At 47.9% G+C, this 19,048-nt stretch overlaps 1 protein-coding gene across 6 annotated transcripts in view; it reads right to left on the reverse strand.

Annotated features, from left to right (window-relative positions):
* Positions 1 to 19,048, reverse strand: part of LOC144099462 (uncharacterized) — a 111,908-nt gene that overhangs the window by 48,672 nt on the left and 44,188 nt on the right. For all 6 annotated transcript variants that reach the window (XM_077632776.1, XM_077632775.1, XM_077632774.1 and 3 more), the window contains exons 9-11: positions 10,328 to 10,504; positions 8,595 to 8,749; positions 3,557 to 3,598 (exon numbers count right to left, since the gene is read on the reverse strand). In XM_077632776.1, coding sequence (XP_077488902.1) covers positions 3,557 to 3,598; positions 8,595 to 8,749; positions 10,328 to 10,504 — 374 coding nt within the window. The remainder of the gene's footprint in view (positions 1 to 3,556; positions 3,599 to 8,594; positions 8,750 to 10,327; positions 10,505 to 19,048) is intronic.

Raw genomic sequence — 19,048 nt, forward strand, 5'->3', positions numbered from 1 at the left:
CTGTGCGTGACTGTCTTGGTGTTGCTGTACCCTCTGCGTCACGTTCCGTGCTAATGGTTACAGCAGTCGCCTCAACCTCAAATTAAGCTTTTTGTCTGCCTACCATAATTACCACACCAAAACGCTTCAAGAGAAGATTGCTAAATAATTTACAATTCAATTTCTTCTTGATGCTGCTCCGGTTTTGGTTCCATCAACTGAGTGATGGCTGTTACGTGCTGGGAGTGTTTAGGTTATGTGGTGGACGAAAAAAAACTAATATAATCGTTTATATATAGCTTTAATTCACTAAAATGCTTAGATCAGTCTGCTTCAAAAGAAGGAATGACAGGAAACGATGTACCTGCATTTACATTGCAATTTTTTTCATGCCTCATGTGACCTTAACACTCCCAACACATCGCAGTCCTTATTACCAAAAACCATGCACCAACTAGCCCAGCAACAAGTTATCACTGAGTGTTCATGAAGGCGGGACTTTGACTGCGCGCGCGCAGCAGTGCCATCCTGAAGGAGGTATGCTGACCCGAAACAACAAGAAGCAAGCGTTCCAGAAATGTTATTTGCCCGAGACGAATACTGTGATGAACATTGCTCTGCTTTGATCAAAACGTGTCATTGTACAGTAAAACCTCATTAATACGTACCCGCACACCAAGTAGTCGCGGTTAAAATGTAGTTGCGAGAGTTCCCCCACTCAACTACCACTGAAACCCATGTACTGGCTGACCACTTAAGGCGTAGTGGCTAATCAAATGCCTACCGCTTAATGAGCACTTGCCGTCGCAATTTGGCAGGCGCCGTACTGTGACGCAAAACATTTTCCGCCTTTCGGAAAAGCATTATCAATGTGCGGACCACCGGTGATACAACACTGCGGTCATTTCGGCCATGTGCGGCGATGTCTATATCAATAAGGAGTCCATAAAGCATCGGCTGCTTCTGTGTTCTTGCGTGCAAACGCATTGCCACCACCCCATTGCAGTAACTATCACCGTCACCCCACTCTGCTCATGTGACCTCGTCATCTTGCGTTAACCTCTGCTCATGCTTGCTGCACGCAGTTGCGTTGTGATGTGTTGTGGGTCAGCAAAGCACGTGTGGTGGCATCCTTTGTTCCGAGCTGATGTTGTGCGAAGCGAGCGCAAAGCGGTTGTTGTTTTGTTTGTTTGTGTGTGTGTGTGAGCGCACGCATGTGTGTGTGTGTGTGTGTGTGTGTGTGCGTGCGTGCGTGTTAACGGCGGCGCTATGCCGAAGTCTACTCGACCGAAGTATCGCGTACTGACAATGAAAGAGAAGTTGGACGTCATTCATTCCAATGGAACAATGAAGAGTGCACTGTCACATGCGTGGGACTTGCCCTTAACAACAGGCTGCGGCATCTGGAATGCTCGGGAGAAGCTGAAGAGCGGGGCTGCATCGAATATAAAGATGTGTTGCTTGAGGGGATCTGCTTTTTCCGAAGTGGAAAAAGATTTGGTGCTATGGCTTAAAAAAGCTAGATCAGAAAACCTGCCGGTCAGCCGGCCCCTTCTAGCCGAAAAAGCGGGAGAATTTTCCTCCCAGCTGAACAGCAAAGATTTTTCTTGCAGTAACAGTTGGTTGCCTAGGTTCAAAACACACTACAATATAAGTTCAAGGGTGGTATGCGGACAGGCAGCACACGCAGACAAGGACGGTGCCGAAGAATGGCAAAATGGGCTACTGCAACAACAGTTAGCCAACTACGACGCGGAAGATGTCTTCAACTTAAATAGGGTCGGTACTTTTCTACCGACTTCTGCTCAACAGAACACTGGCATTCAAGGGGGAAAACTGCACCGGTGGCAAGCTTGCAAAAGAAAGAATACTGGTTGCTTTCACGGTCAACATGACAGGAAGCCAGAAGTTGCCAATTCTCGCGACTGGAAGGTACGCCAAACCAAGGAGCTTTAAAGGGGGTCAATTGCCCTCGGGAGTTATTTACAGGAGCAACCAAAAAGCATGGACGATTGGCAAGCTTTTTGAAGAATTCGTCCAGCTATTGGATCGGCATTTCATGGCAGAAAAAAGAAAAATCCTGCTAGTGCTTGACAATGCATCCTCTCATTTTGAGTTAGAAAACTTGGGTGCAATCAAGCTCCTCTTCTTGTCACCCAACACCACGGCACTTACGCAGCCTCTCGACCAAGGCATGGAAAGTGATGGAAAGCGGGAAGATGTACCTTATCGATCTCCTGGATGTGGTGCACCTCCTAGCGTTCTCGTGACAGCAGGTTGACCCGGTTACGGTACAGAATTGCTTTGCGCAGGCGAAATTCATAGTGCGCGCAAGCGATCTCGAAGTCAGCCATCCTGCCGATGACTGTGATGCCCTTTTAATGGAGGTGTTGGAATGACATGGCGGTGCGAAGACTGTCAACTTCAAAATGTTCTGCGAGGTTGGCAGCGAGGTTTCAACGTCTCCGAGCTGGTCAGACAGCGAGATTGTTGCCGCTGTTGCGTGCCACCCCAATGCGATGAGGGCATTTCTCGAGAACGAGGACAGCGGCGACGCCTTGGCAACAGAAGATTTCAGTCCTAATGTGGCGGAAGCTGCTCAAGCATTGACGGTTATGGGGATGCTCGCCGAGAAAATGGGCCTCACGGAAAAGCTTGCCCCCAGTCTCACCGATTTTGAGACCGCTGTTGTTGCCACGGCGGCAACTGAAAATGACGGGCTTGTGGTTGGCAGCAAACAAATAAAGCGCACGTACATATGTGTACCTGTGGGAAATTTACTGTGCCTGAATTTTTCTTCTTTCGGAATGTGAATAATGGCAAATTTGTACCAGTCGGTTAAGGTGTAATACCAGATAATGCGTACTTTTCCCGCGTCCCCGCCAACTACGTATTGACAGGGTTTTACGGTACCCCCTTCTGCCACATTGATCCAAGCAGTGCTAGCGCCACTAGGTACTATCAGGGACAGAAGTAACTGACTTCCCCTCACCCTCTTTAAATTCCGAGCTATGAAGCACTGCATGGCTCAGAACTTGAGAGTGGGATAGGGGGGGGGTCAGCTATTTTTCTTGCCGATAGTACTTTGCCCTAGCTCTGTTTAGTGCAGTCCTGGCACAATTTTCCACCAAAATACAATATTTCAGAGCAAGACGCTACAACCGGCACAGTGCATCCTTCAGTGGTGGCTGTGCAAGTGCCACAGTGCAGCTCAAGGTGGCCAAAGTAAGGCCATGGAAGGTACAGTGCCTACAGGAAACGAAAACACATTCCTTCGAGTTAACAAGTTCTGAGCCCAATGGACATCCAAGATTGATGGTGGCAGAGAGCCAGTCCACCATTTGCGAGGTACCATGCCCTCACAACCAGAGCTGAACTAACACTACAAGATTTTTTAGAAGATTTTTCTGACAAAATTGGGCTCACAAAATCTGCGGCTACACCAAGTCTGTGAATTAGCTTTCATTTTTAAGAAGCTTACCTCGAAATTTTAATGCAAGACAGGCAATGCTACATATCTGCTTCATTCCCTGCAATGAAATAGGCAGTGTACAGAGGCACCGGAAAAGCTTCGTACCTGCAAGGCAGGCGAGCAGTATCCCGCTGGCTGCATCAGCATCTGAAACAGAAAAGTACAGTGCAACACATAGAGCCAGAACTCAACATTCTCCAGGTCTGAAACTGGCTTCCGTGGAACCCATCAGGTTGGAATGCTTGTTAGGGTCCCCTGAGCACCTAACCCTGTGCATGCCTCAACCCCCACCTTTCCCTTACCCACTTTATTGCAGGACTAACCGCACTGTAATTGTTCACTGCAGGCTGTTTCGCTGCACAACCAATCATTAGTAATTCAATCTTGGCATTTCTTGAGATGCAGTGCGTGTGCATGCTTCTTTTTGCATGTGTGTCAGGCTGGAAGGATTGAAAGCCAAGGCATACGGGGCTCCTCAGCATTTTTCGAAAATCGGTGGGTTCCCCAAGGAGGGGTGTGCGAATATTCAAAATTTCCAACAAAAATCGAATGTGTTTGATATTCGATTCGAGAAATTAATACTCTAGACTATCCAAATATACGGCAGCAATCGAGTACAGCAATGACTCACATCAATACAACAGTTGCAAAACCACAGAACCTGGGCAAATTATCTGCAGATTGAATTTAAAAAAACGCAAAGACCTCCTCTCCGCTTCCCAATTTCTGATTTATTGCATGAAACAATATCATTCAGGCGCTGCTAGACTTAAATCTCGTGTGAAATGCCGCAAGTGGGGTTTCCCACATATCACATGTGATAAAACATAATACAACATTTTGGGCGAGTTGTTGTGTCCCCTTCTTGTTCTGTGCCGTCTTTGCGCTGTAATAATCAATGTGATAAAACAAGATGGCGGACCACCCACTTTGAAAAACCACAACACCAAAGAAGAATGTGGCTTTTTATTTGACCCTGGTTTTAAAGAGCGACCACAGTTGACATTTTGTGCCATGGTCCAGCGCCGTCGGCACTTCTATGTTGCAAGCGCAGCAGTCTATGCAGTTTTCACTTTGTAACATTGCAACACAAGGCACTACAACAGTTCATGCTCAAAAGCAGCGTAGAATAATAGGATACAGGAGAGAAGACATGGGACGAGTAGTGCACATCCATCGCCGCCACTTAGTTGTGCTCATGAACGCGGTACCAACAGCTGCTGAGAGAGACGAGAGCACCGGCGATGCGAGGTGACAAGTCCGTTTCCTACGGCGGTCATCACGCAACCATGCTAGCTATCCTGCAGCCTGGCCGCAGTGCCTCTGACTGGGACACTACATTTTTCGTTGTTTTTATCGTCCCACAATATTTTTGAGCCCCCCCCCCCCCCCCCCCCCCCCCCCCCACACACACACACACAGGCAGAGACACTTTATTTTTCGTTCTTTTTATAGTCCCACAATAACTTTTGTCCCATCACCCCCCCCCCCCCCCCCCCTCTCCACACCCCATGGCGGAGGTGGTGGTGGCTGCTGCCGCAGTCGAGCATCCACCGCAATCGCAAATTATTTCTCAGTGTTTTTGTAACTTGGAGTAATGCGGGTTTACTGCAAACATAACCAAGGTTACTTCATCTGCATTTATTTTATTTTTGTATCCGCTCTACTTGTCCTTTCAAGTTTTATGTGAGAACTGCATTTAAGGGGGGATGAGGGTCTTGAAAACTTTTTTTTTATTTCTTAACATATCTTTCTGAAAATTGGCATGCAGATATATCTTTGAATGCCAATCCCAAATATATATTCAGATTTTATATACCTCATTTAGAAATGAAGATATGGCAAAATAATTTATGCCACTTAAGTCTTTTCTTACGGGCCATTATGGTGATTTCTTAATTAAAAAAACTAGTTTTAAAGTAATGCTGTCATTTTTAAGGGCCCATTGCACATCCTAAAGCTAAAGAAATTTTTAAGAAGTTGTCACATAGGTCATGAATGAATAACAAATTAGAAAAAAAAAATGTGGGGGTAATTAGCTTACATCTGAGCTAATTGCTAGTCTATTGGGATTAATGAAAATTGGAAAGCTTTAGGATGTAGCTGAGGTGTTGCTGAAAAAAATGATACCTACTTCAATAAAATCAGTCGATGCAAACATTATGAAAAGTTCCATAAGGCAAAGGCATTTGATCGCATTTGTGCACCTCTTCCTCGTCCGTCGTCTATGTTCCCGCTGTATTTTTTCTTTTAAAATGTACGTAACCCAACTAGCCCAACTTTCCATCCTATTACGAAAAAGCAAAGCTGAGAAAATTGCATTCGAAGTTTTGCTTACTCTGCCATTTTTGTTTACTGATCATATGGAAAAATTTAATGCTTTAGCATGCAGCCCAGTCATTGCTGAACACAATAACACCAAATTTACAGAAATCTGTTCATGTAAAGATTGTGAAAACCTCTGTATTGCATTGGCACCTGACAAAAAAAAAAAGCTCAGAAAATCACTTGTTTTCTTTGAATCTGCCACACATTCACAAAAGTCCTGGGCAGTAGTCCTGGGTGCTGTCAGGCTTGTGCTTCTTGGCCATCCTCTTCACCTTTTCAGCATTGGTGTGACCCTTATCAGACCTGCGCAGCCTCTGTTTATCTTTTTCAAGGCTCCTACCAATGAGGCAGCTCCCAGGCCTGTAACCAAGCTGTGCTGCAACAGCTCTGCTGGTTGCTGCCATTCCTTGGTTGAAGCGAGAAACTGCTTCTTGCCAGGTTAAAAACAGGACAGTGAGGAGTGTCTAATGCGAATGTTCAAGCCTCAGCTTAGAGCGCACAACGTCTTGGCGCTCTGCCAAGTTCGCCGAGCACCCTCCCACACACACACAAACAAAATTGGTGAAAATCGTGTGAAACGAAGCCGGGAAAACCTGGTCGGCAGTGTCTAGGGCGGCGCAGAAAATGAAATTGAGAAAAATGCAAAAATGAAATGAAACATGTTGAAGCTATGTAAGCACATTACAGTTCTTTATTTTCTGAAACAAACAGCTTAGAAGGCCCCTGGTGAGTAGTCTGAATCACATTTTTGCCACTGCCGCCGCTTAGCAAGCTGCAAAAATGAGGTCTAGGGTGTACACTGTACTCCGAAGCAGTCTGTCTATCGCCACCAAATCTATGATCTTGTTGGTAACTCTGCAGGCACTGGCAGGCCGGTGCCTACATGCTCAGTCACTAGTGTCCGCATCATGCACTAGGTTGCAGAAATAGTTGCCAAACTGGCGATTTTATCATCGGCATGCTTCGCAATTCCTCGTGATCAGCACTGGGCAGAAATGTGTCTACTATGACCCGCTGCTGCCGATCTTGCCCAAGCCCGCGATTTGCTCCGTGCTGAAGGCAGACACCGGAGCTGGTAAAGAAGCGCTTATCACGATCGCCCAACAGCACTCCTGTGCCTCATTGTCGCCTCTTCCGCTCACTGCTCGTGAAGCAAAACCATCCTCCGGCTCTCCGCCATCCACTGCAGCCGCGATGTGCACCACCGTGCTCAGGACGAATGCCAGGGCGGCTGTCAAGGTCGCGTCGTCCAGCTGTTCACGCTCGTGCACTCCCGCTGCTGCTGGTTGACATCGCTAATGACGAATCTGTCTTCCGCTTGCTTCCTACAGTCCTTTTTTACGTTTATGCCCAAACTTATGCGCGCTGCGAACTTCCGATATGGTTTCACGCCGCGGTGGTCTTTATCAAAATGGCGTCGCAGAACGAGCATGGAGCGTCCAAAGAAATGCTGTCGGCCAACGAGGCGCTCAAATTTCGCCATGTGACGTCCAACAGACAATAGCATCGCCGCATTTTATATCTTGCTTTCTGTCTTTTTCTTGGCTACAAATTGCAGTGGACCTTTGGCACTGGCAGGAAAGAAAGCTGAGGAGCCGCTCTTTCAAACGAGACTAAAGTTTCCTCGCTGCGCCAGCTACTTATGACGCGACTAGCGACGCAAAACAGGCATTTTCAAACAGATTTTCGTGAGCTCTCTTATCAAGGTTTAATCTATGCGTGTCGATTTCTCGTAAACTACACGGCATTCAGCCATGAAATTTAGCAATAAGATGGAAAATGATGAGACATGTCCATCTATGACAAAATTGAAAATTCAAATTTTTCACTACTTTTTGGTCCCAAAGACCCGCGTTCCCTTTAACGGTGCACTAAAGAATCTGAACTTGTCTGTTTACCGCGGAAACTCTATCTACACGTTCAGGGCATTCTTAGAAACTTCTAATTATTGTCCTGTGCGGTCGATTTCTCTAATTAAATCGGATTAAACGTCCCGGCTGCCGCGTTTTCTTTTTTGAACTAAACGCGGTAGGTAGGAGGAGTCAACCAACATATCAGCCACTCCCGTGGCAGCTTGCCGCTCTGCCATCGGCGAAGTGATACGGGAATCAAAGAGTCCACGTGTAGTTTTCTTTCTGTGGGCCTAATTTGCAGCTATATTGTCTGTGACTGAAACTGTTCATTTACAGATACCTAAAAAACAAAATAAAACTGAAAGCGAAGCCAGCACTAGACTGGCTGAAATGCACTCCTTGCGTTGGTTGACGCCGCCTACCTACCGCGTTGAGTTAAAAAAAAGGCAGGAGCCGGGACGTTTAATCCGATTTAATTAGGGCAATCAGCCGCACAGGACAATAATTCGAAGTTTCTAAGAATGCCCGGAACGTGTAGATAGAGCTCCCACGGTAAAAAGAGGAGTTCAGATTCCTCTTTGGTGCACTTTTAACGAAAACTTGCACGTTAAGAAAAATTGCGCGCTTTTCTCCATTTGATTACACCCAGGTTTAACTGTACACAGACTCCATTATGGCAACAAATAAACCCAGTGTGTGATGTGACCTTGCGAGTGATGCAACCTAATCAGTGATGCCACCCTGTGAGTGATATGACCACGCTTGCAATGTGGCCCTTCTAGTTGAACCTGCGAGCGATGCGACCTTGCGAGTCATACAACCCTACGAATGACGCAAACCAATGATTGACGACACCTTGCCAGTGACGTGACCCTGTGAATAATGCGGCCCTGCAACTGGCACAACCCCGCAGGCGATGCACAACATGCAAGAAGGGAGTAGTGTACAAGTGTGATGCCCACCGCGGGTGACGGGGAAGACTTGATGAGGATCTCGTTTGCCTGCGTTTGTTTGATCTCCTGCAGCAAAGGGCCTGGAAACACTTGCCGCAGGAAAACCTTCTGATCCTCCGAGAATGGTGGCTCAGGCAGGAAGGTAATCCGCTTCTGGTTCTCCTCTGCATGTACATGAAAAAAAAAAGAAGCCGCTCTGAATGCAGCACTCAATCTACAGACCTCTTTTACCACACAGAAATGACCGCATGCTGCGATGCCATGAAAAGCAGAACGACAGAGGGAATCCTAGTGACCTGTATGAGATGTACTCGAGAAGTTGTGCCCAATTTGTTTAGCAGAACCCCTAAAGGTGGTGATGTTCTTTCTTACCTCTCGCGCGTATGATAATCTTAGTCCTGCTGATAAGTGGAGTGCAATCTTTGTCGCCATGCTTGCAGGTCTTACAATGCTTAGGCAGGGGCTGCCCTTTAGAAGCAGCTAAGGAATTGGCATGCTCTAATAATCTAATGTTGATGCAACGGCCAGTCTTGCAACGTACACCTTACCACAACTCAGTGGAATATGATAGATTACATTCGATCTACAGTGCACAAACTTGTTCCTGTGGTTAGTGCTGCACTCAATCTTCTTTTGCCTATCTGGTCTAACTAAATTGCACAAATGCGACAGCTTGCAAGGTGCCGAAAAAAGGACCTCTACGCCGAATTCCTTAATTGATTCTAGAGGGCAGCATCTGCCTAAGCATTGTAAGACCTGCAAGCATGGTGACAAAGATTGCACTTCTCTTTTCGGCAGGACTAAGATTATCGGACGCACGACGGATAAGAAAGAACATGAAGTTATCGAAGCCTTGGAAATCGCGAGATTAGGGCCTGACAAATGTGTTAGCGAGGCTTCCATACACCTGTACTGCAAGGAGTTGGAGTTTCTTGGATTGACGAGATGATTATGGCTTTTGTCTTTGTGGTTGGTGCGCGTGCGCTTTGTTGTCGAAGGAAGGAGGCGTTGGTGCAATAAACCAGTTGTTAGTCTGCGCTTGTCTGATGTGTTTCTTCTCCTTTGTCCGTCCTTTTTGCGCAGTTATTCATTGTTCCCATAATCTCTTGAATGATGCAGTGAATGAGTGCTGAATGCTTTTCGGACCTGAAGAGCTAATGATGAAGGATGCGCCAGAGGTTAAGTCAAATGCGCCAACACCAAGCAGTGCTAAAGAACGAGTTATTAATGTCGGCTCTTCCACTAACGATCGACACTCCCCAGAAGTGCCATCACAGCCTCCGTGATTGGAACAGCCACCCCTCCATTAACTATTGACACTCCCATGAGTGTGGTGTGCACAGTAAAAGTAAAAAATTAAAAATTCTTCCTAAGAATCGCATGAAATAACTGGATGCAACGCTTAAGGCCATAAAGCAAACAAACTTGTAACCTTGCCGTAGCGTCCCTGATAAATCGTTTGTCTTGCTTTTATTGGCAATGCCATGCTTTGGATTCGATTGTAAACCAAGCCCTCCCCCCAACTTCGAATTTTCAAATTAAAAAAAAAAAGAAAACAGGTGGACTTACATTCATGTAAACAAATTTCACATGAATAATGCAAAGTCAGCTTCGAGTATTCGGTATAAAAGCATAATTTGCTCCACGTGGGTTCGTTACAACCAGGTTTGACTGTAACCCACCAAGTGCGAGCCGGGCAACGCAGCCTGAAGGGACTGGTTCCGCACTGACACTGTACGTACCAGGACCGGCGGGGTCGAAGTAGCCCGGCAGCTTGCGGTTCATGCCGAGCTTGGCACGCACCTCTACCGAGCACTCCCGGCTGGTGGACACAAAGAGCACGGGCATGAAGCGAGTCAGGTGGCCCAGCACTTGCACAACATCCGTGTTGGAGAGGTGCACAAGCACTTCTGGACCCTCTGCAAAGTAGGGGCAGGATAAAATACAGTAAAAGCTCGTTAATATGAACTCAAAGGGGACCGGAAAATTGTTCGAATTATCGAATGGGCGCTAGAATGAGCGGTTATAGCGCTCGACCGCGCGGGCAGAACCCAAAGCAGCCACATCTAAACCCCTTATTGCGAGCTAGGCACTACTACGCATTTGTGGCAAGCATATTCTGAGAATTAAATTCACCCAGTCCTAGTGGCAAATGAAATAAATTGATCGCCCAGTTATGCACCAGAAACAGATAGTGGAATGCATTCGCGTGAGCAGCAAGCTTTAGTGCTAAAATATATGACGCTATTTATGCTCCAAAACATGTTTATTCACGGGGAAGGGTTGTCAAAATTAAAAGTGATCGGCGAAGTGTATTTGCTTGTGTTTCTTCTGCCAAGACTCCATCAGCATCATCTGCAGCTTGCCCAGAGCTCCTGCTCAACGTCAGAGTTCTCAGTGACAGAGATGTTGGCATACTGCAACATCGAGCGCCGACGCTACTTCAGGTGCACTTGGCGGTGGCATAGTCTCGTCACCGCCGTCGGACTCGTCACTGTCGGCAGTTCTCACCGCACGTGAGCCCTATGTTGTCTGCTGACAGCATGTAGCCTCAATCATACAGTAAAACCTCGTTAATTCGAACTCGAGGGGGACCGGAAAATTGTTCGAATTAAGCGGAATTTGAATTAACGAGCGGGCGCTAAAAAAAGCGGCCATCACGCCCGGCAGCACGGGCTGAAGCTAAAACAGGCATATCTGAGATCGTTATCTCTTACTACGCGCTACTACACATTTGCGGCGGGCGATTGCGCGAGTTAAAATCATAGAGCCCGACTGTCGAAGGAAATAAAGTTAATTTGTTTATGCGGTTGTAGCTAACATCAAAATGCATTCGCGTAAGCAGCAAGCTTAATGACTAAATATGACACTATAAGTCCGTTCGATTCACCTACACTACCTACACGAGTTCTCTTCGTGCAGCACTTCGCCATTCGTTTCACGAGTGTAGCCTAGCGCCCTCTACACGACGCCGTTCTTTTCACACAAGTGTAGATGTCGTGTAGTCCTAGCTCAGAAAAATTCTGCACTCTCTCGACTGGCAGTGCCGATTGCGTGCAGCCAGTGCAGCAGCAGACGACAGCGGGAGGAATATGTCAGCTTCAAACGACGGCAGCGTGTTTGGCGTCATCAACGGCGTAAACACATTATTGACGCCTATCGTTGGAGAAGACGGCCAACAACTGGGCTCAGAGAACGGATATATGTACGCTACACCAGGTAAGGCTTCGCTCGGTCAACAAAAGAGAAACACGTGCATGCGTTTCTTCATGCGCCGACGCCGTGCTTGCATGGTACTTGTTCTTTTTAGGCTTATTTTACTCATCTAGTTTGTTTCTTGCTTTTTTTTTCTCGTTCCCCGTAAATGAGCTCGGTACTAACCAAGTTCGTTGTTAGTTAGCTTGGCATGATTGCTATCCAGCGTTTTTAAATACGTTGGCTTTATCCAGCCGTGTGTGCGTCGCCACTTCTCCTTCGACATTTGACAGGTTTTATTCAAAGCTATGACCCAGATTTCAACTATCCTGCTTTATTTAGTGGTGGCTCCCAAAACATCAATATTTATTCTCTCGCACAGATGGCACAATCGTGTCAACGGTGTTGAGCGACGACACCGGTCACCAGGGAAACCACCCAGGTGATCGCCGAACGTCCACGCCGCCGCAGAGCAACGCGCCCCGAAGCAGCTCTCCTGAGCCTGAACGATGGTGCAGGAGCAGAACACTTTTTCTTATCGAGCGCTACGAACAGATGAAAGCGCTCATGGGAAAGAAGGGCGGCTTCCAGTAAGTTTTATTTCATTCCTACTGGTTCGAACGAATGCATGCTACCACGCTGAAGTTACGTTTGCAAACGTCTTTTCTTTTTTGAAGTGAGGGTACCGTAGCAAGGTAGTGTACTGTACTTGCGTCCAGGGTATAATAATTCAGAACAGCTTCATCTGGTAACTGATACACTGCATAATGTGCTGTCTGTTACATCTCATTTCGTTACATCGTGCAGCACGAAAAAAATGCTTTGGCAAGCCTTGGCGGACGCCATCAACGAAGAGTTTGGCTCCGACATAAGTCCTCTCCAGGTCGAAAATAAATGGAAAACCCTGGAGAGGGCTTACAAAAGGACAAAGGAAAGGAATTCCTCGTCCGGCCACTCACGCGTGACGTTCGAATTTGAAGAGTAAGTGCACATCACTGCTGTAATGGTCATTTACAAAAATATCAATTGTTATTTTGCCCATTTCAGAGAACTCGCTGGTGTTTTGGAGAAGCAGCACCACATTACACCTACCATTTTATTAGCACCTGGTAGAGTGATAGAGCCGAGAAACTGCAGGTGAGGTCTCAGTAGTTGTGCAGCTCACACCTTCCAAAATAAGGGTCAAAATATTTCCATGTTCTCGCACACTCTCGGAAACAAGTACTGGCGAGCAGTCCACGAGCCATGATGTGGACCAAATAGCGTCACCTCACCAGGATCCGAGCCCACCGCACGTGACGGAGGAAGTCCCACCACAGCGAGGACAGTCTTTCCCGAAATCGGGAAAACGGACAAAAGAAAAAATTAACGTTGAAACGCTCATTCAGCTACTTGCAGAAGCAAAGAAGGACAGAGCTGAAAGGGCGGAAAAAAAACTGGCTCTTTTAGAACGCCTTGTTGCCGCCGTGGAGGGGCAGGCTCCCAAAAGCAGCGAATAAACTTAATTTCTTTCTCATAAATGTTTATTGTTTGCATTGTAGTCATAAGAAACCGCGCAGAGACCTAGCTGGCGAGAGGCACACACTAGCACTGAGTTTGAGCGATAGCATTTCACATGCTTTCGCAGTTTCCAGCACAGTCAAAGATGAGGTCACCGTCTTCGCCATTATCGATCTCTTCTTGCTGGGGTAGGTGCTCTAGGTCTTCGAAGAAGTCCCTCTCTTCGTTGCACATGTTGTGAAGCACACATGCCGCCATTACGATCAGGCAGCATTGCTTAATGCTTGCGGCGTCCACAAGATACAGCCTTCTAAAGCGTTGCTTAAGCAGTCCAAATGAATTTTCGATCGCGACTCTTTGTTGCGAGTGCACCTCATTGAACTTCTTCTTCCACGAAGGAAAACTTCGCCCATTGTCCCGGTACGGGGTCAAAAGCCAAGGTATGCCGAATCACCAAGCAAGTATCCATTACTGCAATTCTGAGAACAGTCTTCAAAAATAGGACTTTCCCGAAGTACCCTAGCGTCATGGGCCGACCCTGGAAACCCAATGAACACATTAATGAACCTATTGCGATAGTCGCACACGCCCTGCAGTATGATCGACGGCCACTTTTTACGGTTGTAATATGATTGCGGCGACTCTGCGGGCCTGTTCTCGACGTGGCTGCTGTCCACGCAGCCGATTGTGTTGCGTGGTCCCTTGCCACCGGTTTTCGCCACGAAGGAAGCCTTGATGCGCTCCTGCTGACGCTGGTCAGGCCAGGCGATCACGGATGCACTAATGCTGTTCAAAAAGTCCAGCACTCTATTAACACAAGCACTCACCGACGAGACTGACATATCAAATCGGTCAGCCAGCGAATACATGCCATTCTGGTGCCCCAGGTAGCCTAGAGCGATAAGACAAGTCTTTTCGGCACTCACTTGCGGACGACCTCCGCTAGGGTGTGGAAAAAACTGCGACGCTTCGAAAGAACTTACAACAGTTTCAAAGGTGCTACGAGACAGGCGAAACAAACGCCTGAACTCAAAGTCATAATATCGCCCTACGACTTCTTCGCAGTAACGAGGCATGCGGTTCCTCTTCAGCCTCGCCAGCTTTGTCACTGCCACTGCAATAAGTTCCTCAAGTTCTTCTTCGTCACTGCTGTCGGAGTCTACAAGCTCCATAGCTGTTTGTATAACCGTTGACAGCAGGCCGCGGTCCATTTTCTTTTCCTTCGTAGCTCGGAGAACACAGCGCAAACAATAACACACGAGACAAGCACGCGCGTCGCAAACGATGCAGAAGGCTTGCACGACTTCTGCACTTTAGCATTCGTTTCTATTTGGCGCTAGTGTCGCGCTACGCCTGCACGTCTGAACTGGCGCTGCATGACTGTAGCACTTGCATGGCACTTGCTGTGCACTGCACGAACTAGTGTAGATCGTGCAGGCTAAATCGAACGGACCTTATGCTTCAAAAACATGTTTATTAACAGCAGATTGGCAAAGCATATCAAAGACAAAAGTAATCGGTGATGCGCATTTGTTTTCGTTTTCTTTGCCGTGACTCGACAAGCATCGTCTGCAACTTGCCCAACAGCTCCAACGCAGCGTCCGAATTATCATCGGCGGAGAAGTAGCGCGCAGCCAGATCGAGTGCTGACGCTGTTTCACATGCACTCGGGGGTGGCAATGGATCGTCGCCTCCGTCGGACTCGTCGTCGCTGTCAGCTGTGCTCGCCGCGCCCGAGTTGTGCGGCATCTGGTCACCGCAGGCCGCTTCAATAATCTCGGCATCGCTTAACGGCCCCGATGTCTCCACGCCGCTGTCAACGTCTACGAAGCTCTGGAAGTCAACACCCTCCGATAAAGCAGTGTAGGCAGGGTGCAGCGCGACGGTGTCATCACACTGAGCATCCAGCTCTGCCGTGCTGCAGGCTTCAGGGCCTTCAATGAAGCCGCACTTTCGGTAACAGTTCGCGACTGTGTCCGCCTTGACAGCATTCCCGATGTTGCCAGCATGTGGCAGGCTCCGAGGAGATTGACGTCGTACGATTTGCCGCTGTCCATACACACAAGAATCCGCTCTAGGAGGTGGCGCCTGTACAGTGTTTTGAGGTTTTTAATAACCCCAAGGTCCATAGGCTGCAGCACAGCCGTAGTGTTTTTCGGCAGAAATGCCAGACGGATCGCCTTCAGTCCGCTGATGTCGCAATGGGCTGAACAGTTGTCGACGAACAACAGAACATTCCTGTTCTGTGCCGCGAACTTCCTGTCGAGTGTGCGCAGCCAATCCGTGAAAATTGCTCGCGTCATCCACGACTTTCTGTTGAAAGTATAATCAACAGGGAGAGTTTTTAGCCCTTTAAAGCAGCGAGGCTTCGCTGCTTTGCCTATAACCAGCAAGCGGCACCGTTCCGTGCCAGTCGCGTTTGCGCACACCAACACCGTCACTCTTTCCTTGCTTCTCTTCCCGACTGAACACGTGTCGCCTTTGTAACTGACAGTCTTGGTCGGCAGCAACTTAAAATAAAGCGTGGTTTCATCTACATTGAACACATCACTGAGCGAGTAATCGGCAAGGTAGTCCTTTAGTTGACCTGAGATCCAATTTTGACACGTTTCTTCATCGACTGCGGCTGCCTCTCCACAAAGGCTTTTAAACGTAAGTCCGTGACGGGCCTTGAAACGCGACAACCAGACTTCCGACGCGCTGAAGTCACTTATGCCCATCTGGCTGGCGAAGTCCACTGCCTTTGCGGCAATCATTGGTCCACTTAGCGGAATGTTCCTGCTGCGAACGTCCTTAATCCATGCCATTACAGCATCCTCCATCTCTGGATGAGCCGATGTTCTTAGTCGTTTCCGCGAGGGCTCCATCTCCTTTTGATACGCATTGAAGATCGAGTCCTTGTTCTTGAGGTATGTGGACAGCGTGCTTTTCTTGACTGCAAACTTCTCTGCGATCGCTGTCTTTGTTAGGAGACCACGTTCGACCTCCTGTAATATCTCCACCTTCGTCTTCAAATCCTTTGCGGAGTACTTTCCCCGGTTTGCCATGATTGCCACAGTCGATGAGACGTCACCAGCGAGATACCAAACAAACAAGGAATATCACGCAACACAAACTTCGCTAGACACCGCGGCAACAAAGACTAGGCGCAAGAGGGGCCGGGTGCTGCGTGCAGGATGAAGGAAAGGAAAGAGTCTTCGCTTCCCGAGCTGCACAATAAAAGGGTACCGGAAGTCACGCGTTCTCGCAAGGGCTACTGGGAGAGTTTAGCCTACGGCGCAGCCAATAGAACGCTGGGCGCAGCGGCGTCGTCTGCTGCATGGGCAGGCGCGCTGGGACGGCGCCCAAGTAGAGGGAAGCGGGGGAATGGGGAGGGGAGGCCCGCTTGATTGAAATGTTTACTTCCATCAGAAAAAAAGCGCGGCTTCAAAAAAATGTGACGTAACCACCTCTCCCGAGTACTTCTTTCCTCCATGGTCGCGTGCGTCTCCAATGGTCACGACCGCCTCGGCGCAGCGGAAACCTGCAACGGCTTGCGCCGGAGCCACCGTGGCCGGAGCATAGGCGGCGCCCGCGGTAGGGTGGCTACCCGCGTGACCGCGCGTCAGCCAAAAATAGACAAGCCAATGCTTCGACGCTCCGGCAGCGAAAACCTGCTACGGCATGCACCGGAGGGTTGGTTAGGGCAACGAAATTCACGTCTCACCTCGTGCGTGCTGGCTTATTTTTTTTCTCATCATTCTGCATTTTTTTTAATTTTCAGCGCATTGTATTTGCTACGAGGTGACTTCTATATGCGAGGAGCAATGCCAGCCATCGGCGCCTAGTTCGAATTAACCGACGTGGATACCGGCATATTCGAATTATCGGGAGTTTTGACCCATTGAAATACACAGGGCTTTGCCGGGACCCGGCCATCAGTTCGAATTAACCGAAAGTTCGAATTAAGCGATTTCGAATTAACGAGGTTTTACTGTATCGGCATCACTCAAGGGCTCCAACGTCTCCACACTGCTGTCCACGCAGCTCGCGCTCACGGCACCAACAAAAGTCATCATCGCCCGAACCACCACACTACGTTGTTTACACCAGGTGACCGCGAGCCAGCGACCACGGCACAACGAACACCTGGAACAGCTCGCGCCGAAGCATCAGCGGCGTGGGAGAGAGCTCCAGCAGCGAAAACCTGCTACGGCATGCACCGGAACGCGGACTCCGTGAGCCTCGTGCACTCTACTTTTCTTTTCTTTTTGTTTGTTTTACATCTGTGGTAAATTTGGAGCATGCTTTACTCCCTATGGGTCAACTTCTGTCTATGAGGAGCGGTGTCAGCCAGTGGCTCCTGATTCGAATTAACCGCAGCGGATGCCGACTTGTTCGAATTATTGGGAGTTTTCCCCCATTGAAATACACAGGGCTGCGCCGGGACCCTGCAGTCAGTTCAAATTAACTGTAAGTTTGAAAACCAATTTTGAATTAACGAGCTTTTACTGTACCAGTCATGGTAGACACGTTTTGATGGAGTCAAAACGCTAAGGAAGACCATGTGCTCTGCGATGTCAGCGCATGTTAAAGAGACACCGAGCACAAATTGAAGCTGACCTGTATCGATAAGGAAATGTGTTCCAATAAAAAAGAGACCACTCTCACCAAAAACAATTTTCATAAGGCAGAAAAAGACTACAAGACAAAATACAGGCGCTACCATCACTGTCCAATTTTGCAAGTAAAATGTGTCAATGCACGCACCAACATTCTTGCATGGTTCTCCGAGGCTGCGCTACACTACCATTCACTTGAAACTGCTGGCAACCAGTCCTTTTAGGTGTAGACATCCCGAGTTTCAATCAAATGGCAGCAAAATCTTTACATTCAAATTACTCAGCCATAAATGCTGCTGGACAAACGTCAACACACTCAGAAACAACAAAAGTGTAATTTCCAACTGAGAACAACAAACAGATGGAGTTCTCCACAGGCTCTATTTAAGAGGGGACATGCGTCTTAAAACCATTTTCCTTTCTTTCAAACCAAAATTTAAAAAACTTCGCATGCTTATGCAGTCAGATTTTTTGAGCAGATTCCAAAAACGCGGTTATTTTTGTGTAGACGAGTAAAGGAATAAAAAAGCACCTGGCTGATGGACTACCTTCGGAAACAATGCCAGTGTTTTTTCTCTCGACAAAATCGTTACTGTGTTGCTGAGAAAACCGCAAAATGAATAAACACAACAGACGATGCCACCAACCATTTACCACTCCGATGTGATGAAGCAGTGTGCGTAATGTAGTACAATGCAATCAAAATATAAATAAAGTAGGAGGCAAAAAATAATTGGCAATTTTTTAGCTGTGCTGTGTAATGTGCTAAGCTCAGCGATAGCTGTCGTGTTTGATTCAGTGGTGCTCATTCTGCTTTGTGCTGTTACACCTGTGGCATGTCTCCCCCTCCCCCGTGACTTGCTCTCTGCTCCGCCGGTAGCGGCAGCAGTGCCCCAAGTGTGCCACTTGCCCCCACCCCAACAGTTTCCGTGGTAATTCTCCTCACCCCCACCTCACCTCCTTGCCAACCTTAGCTGGTATTACTCTTCTCGCCACTTGTACATAGCACTGTCTCAGCTGCTCTTCCCACATCTGTGGCACAAGCTGCGAATTATGAACATCAGTGCTTGCACAAGACAATCATCGAGAAGATGGCTGCCGCCACTGCTGCTGTAAAACTCACTCCGCTGGGCGACAGTAGTACAGCAACGGCTCATCAACGGTGGC

This window comes from Amblyomma americanum, chromosome 7 (assembly GCF_052857255.1).
Source record: "Amblyomma americanum isolate KBUSLIRL-KWMA chromosome 7, ASM5285725v1, whole genome shotgun sequence".
Classification (NCBI taxonomy): Eukaryota; Metazoa; Arthropoda; class Arachnida; order Ixodida; family Ixodidae; genus Amblyomma; species Amblyomma americanum.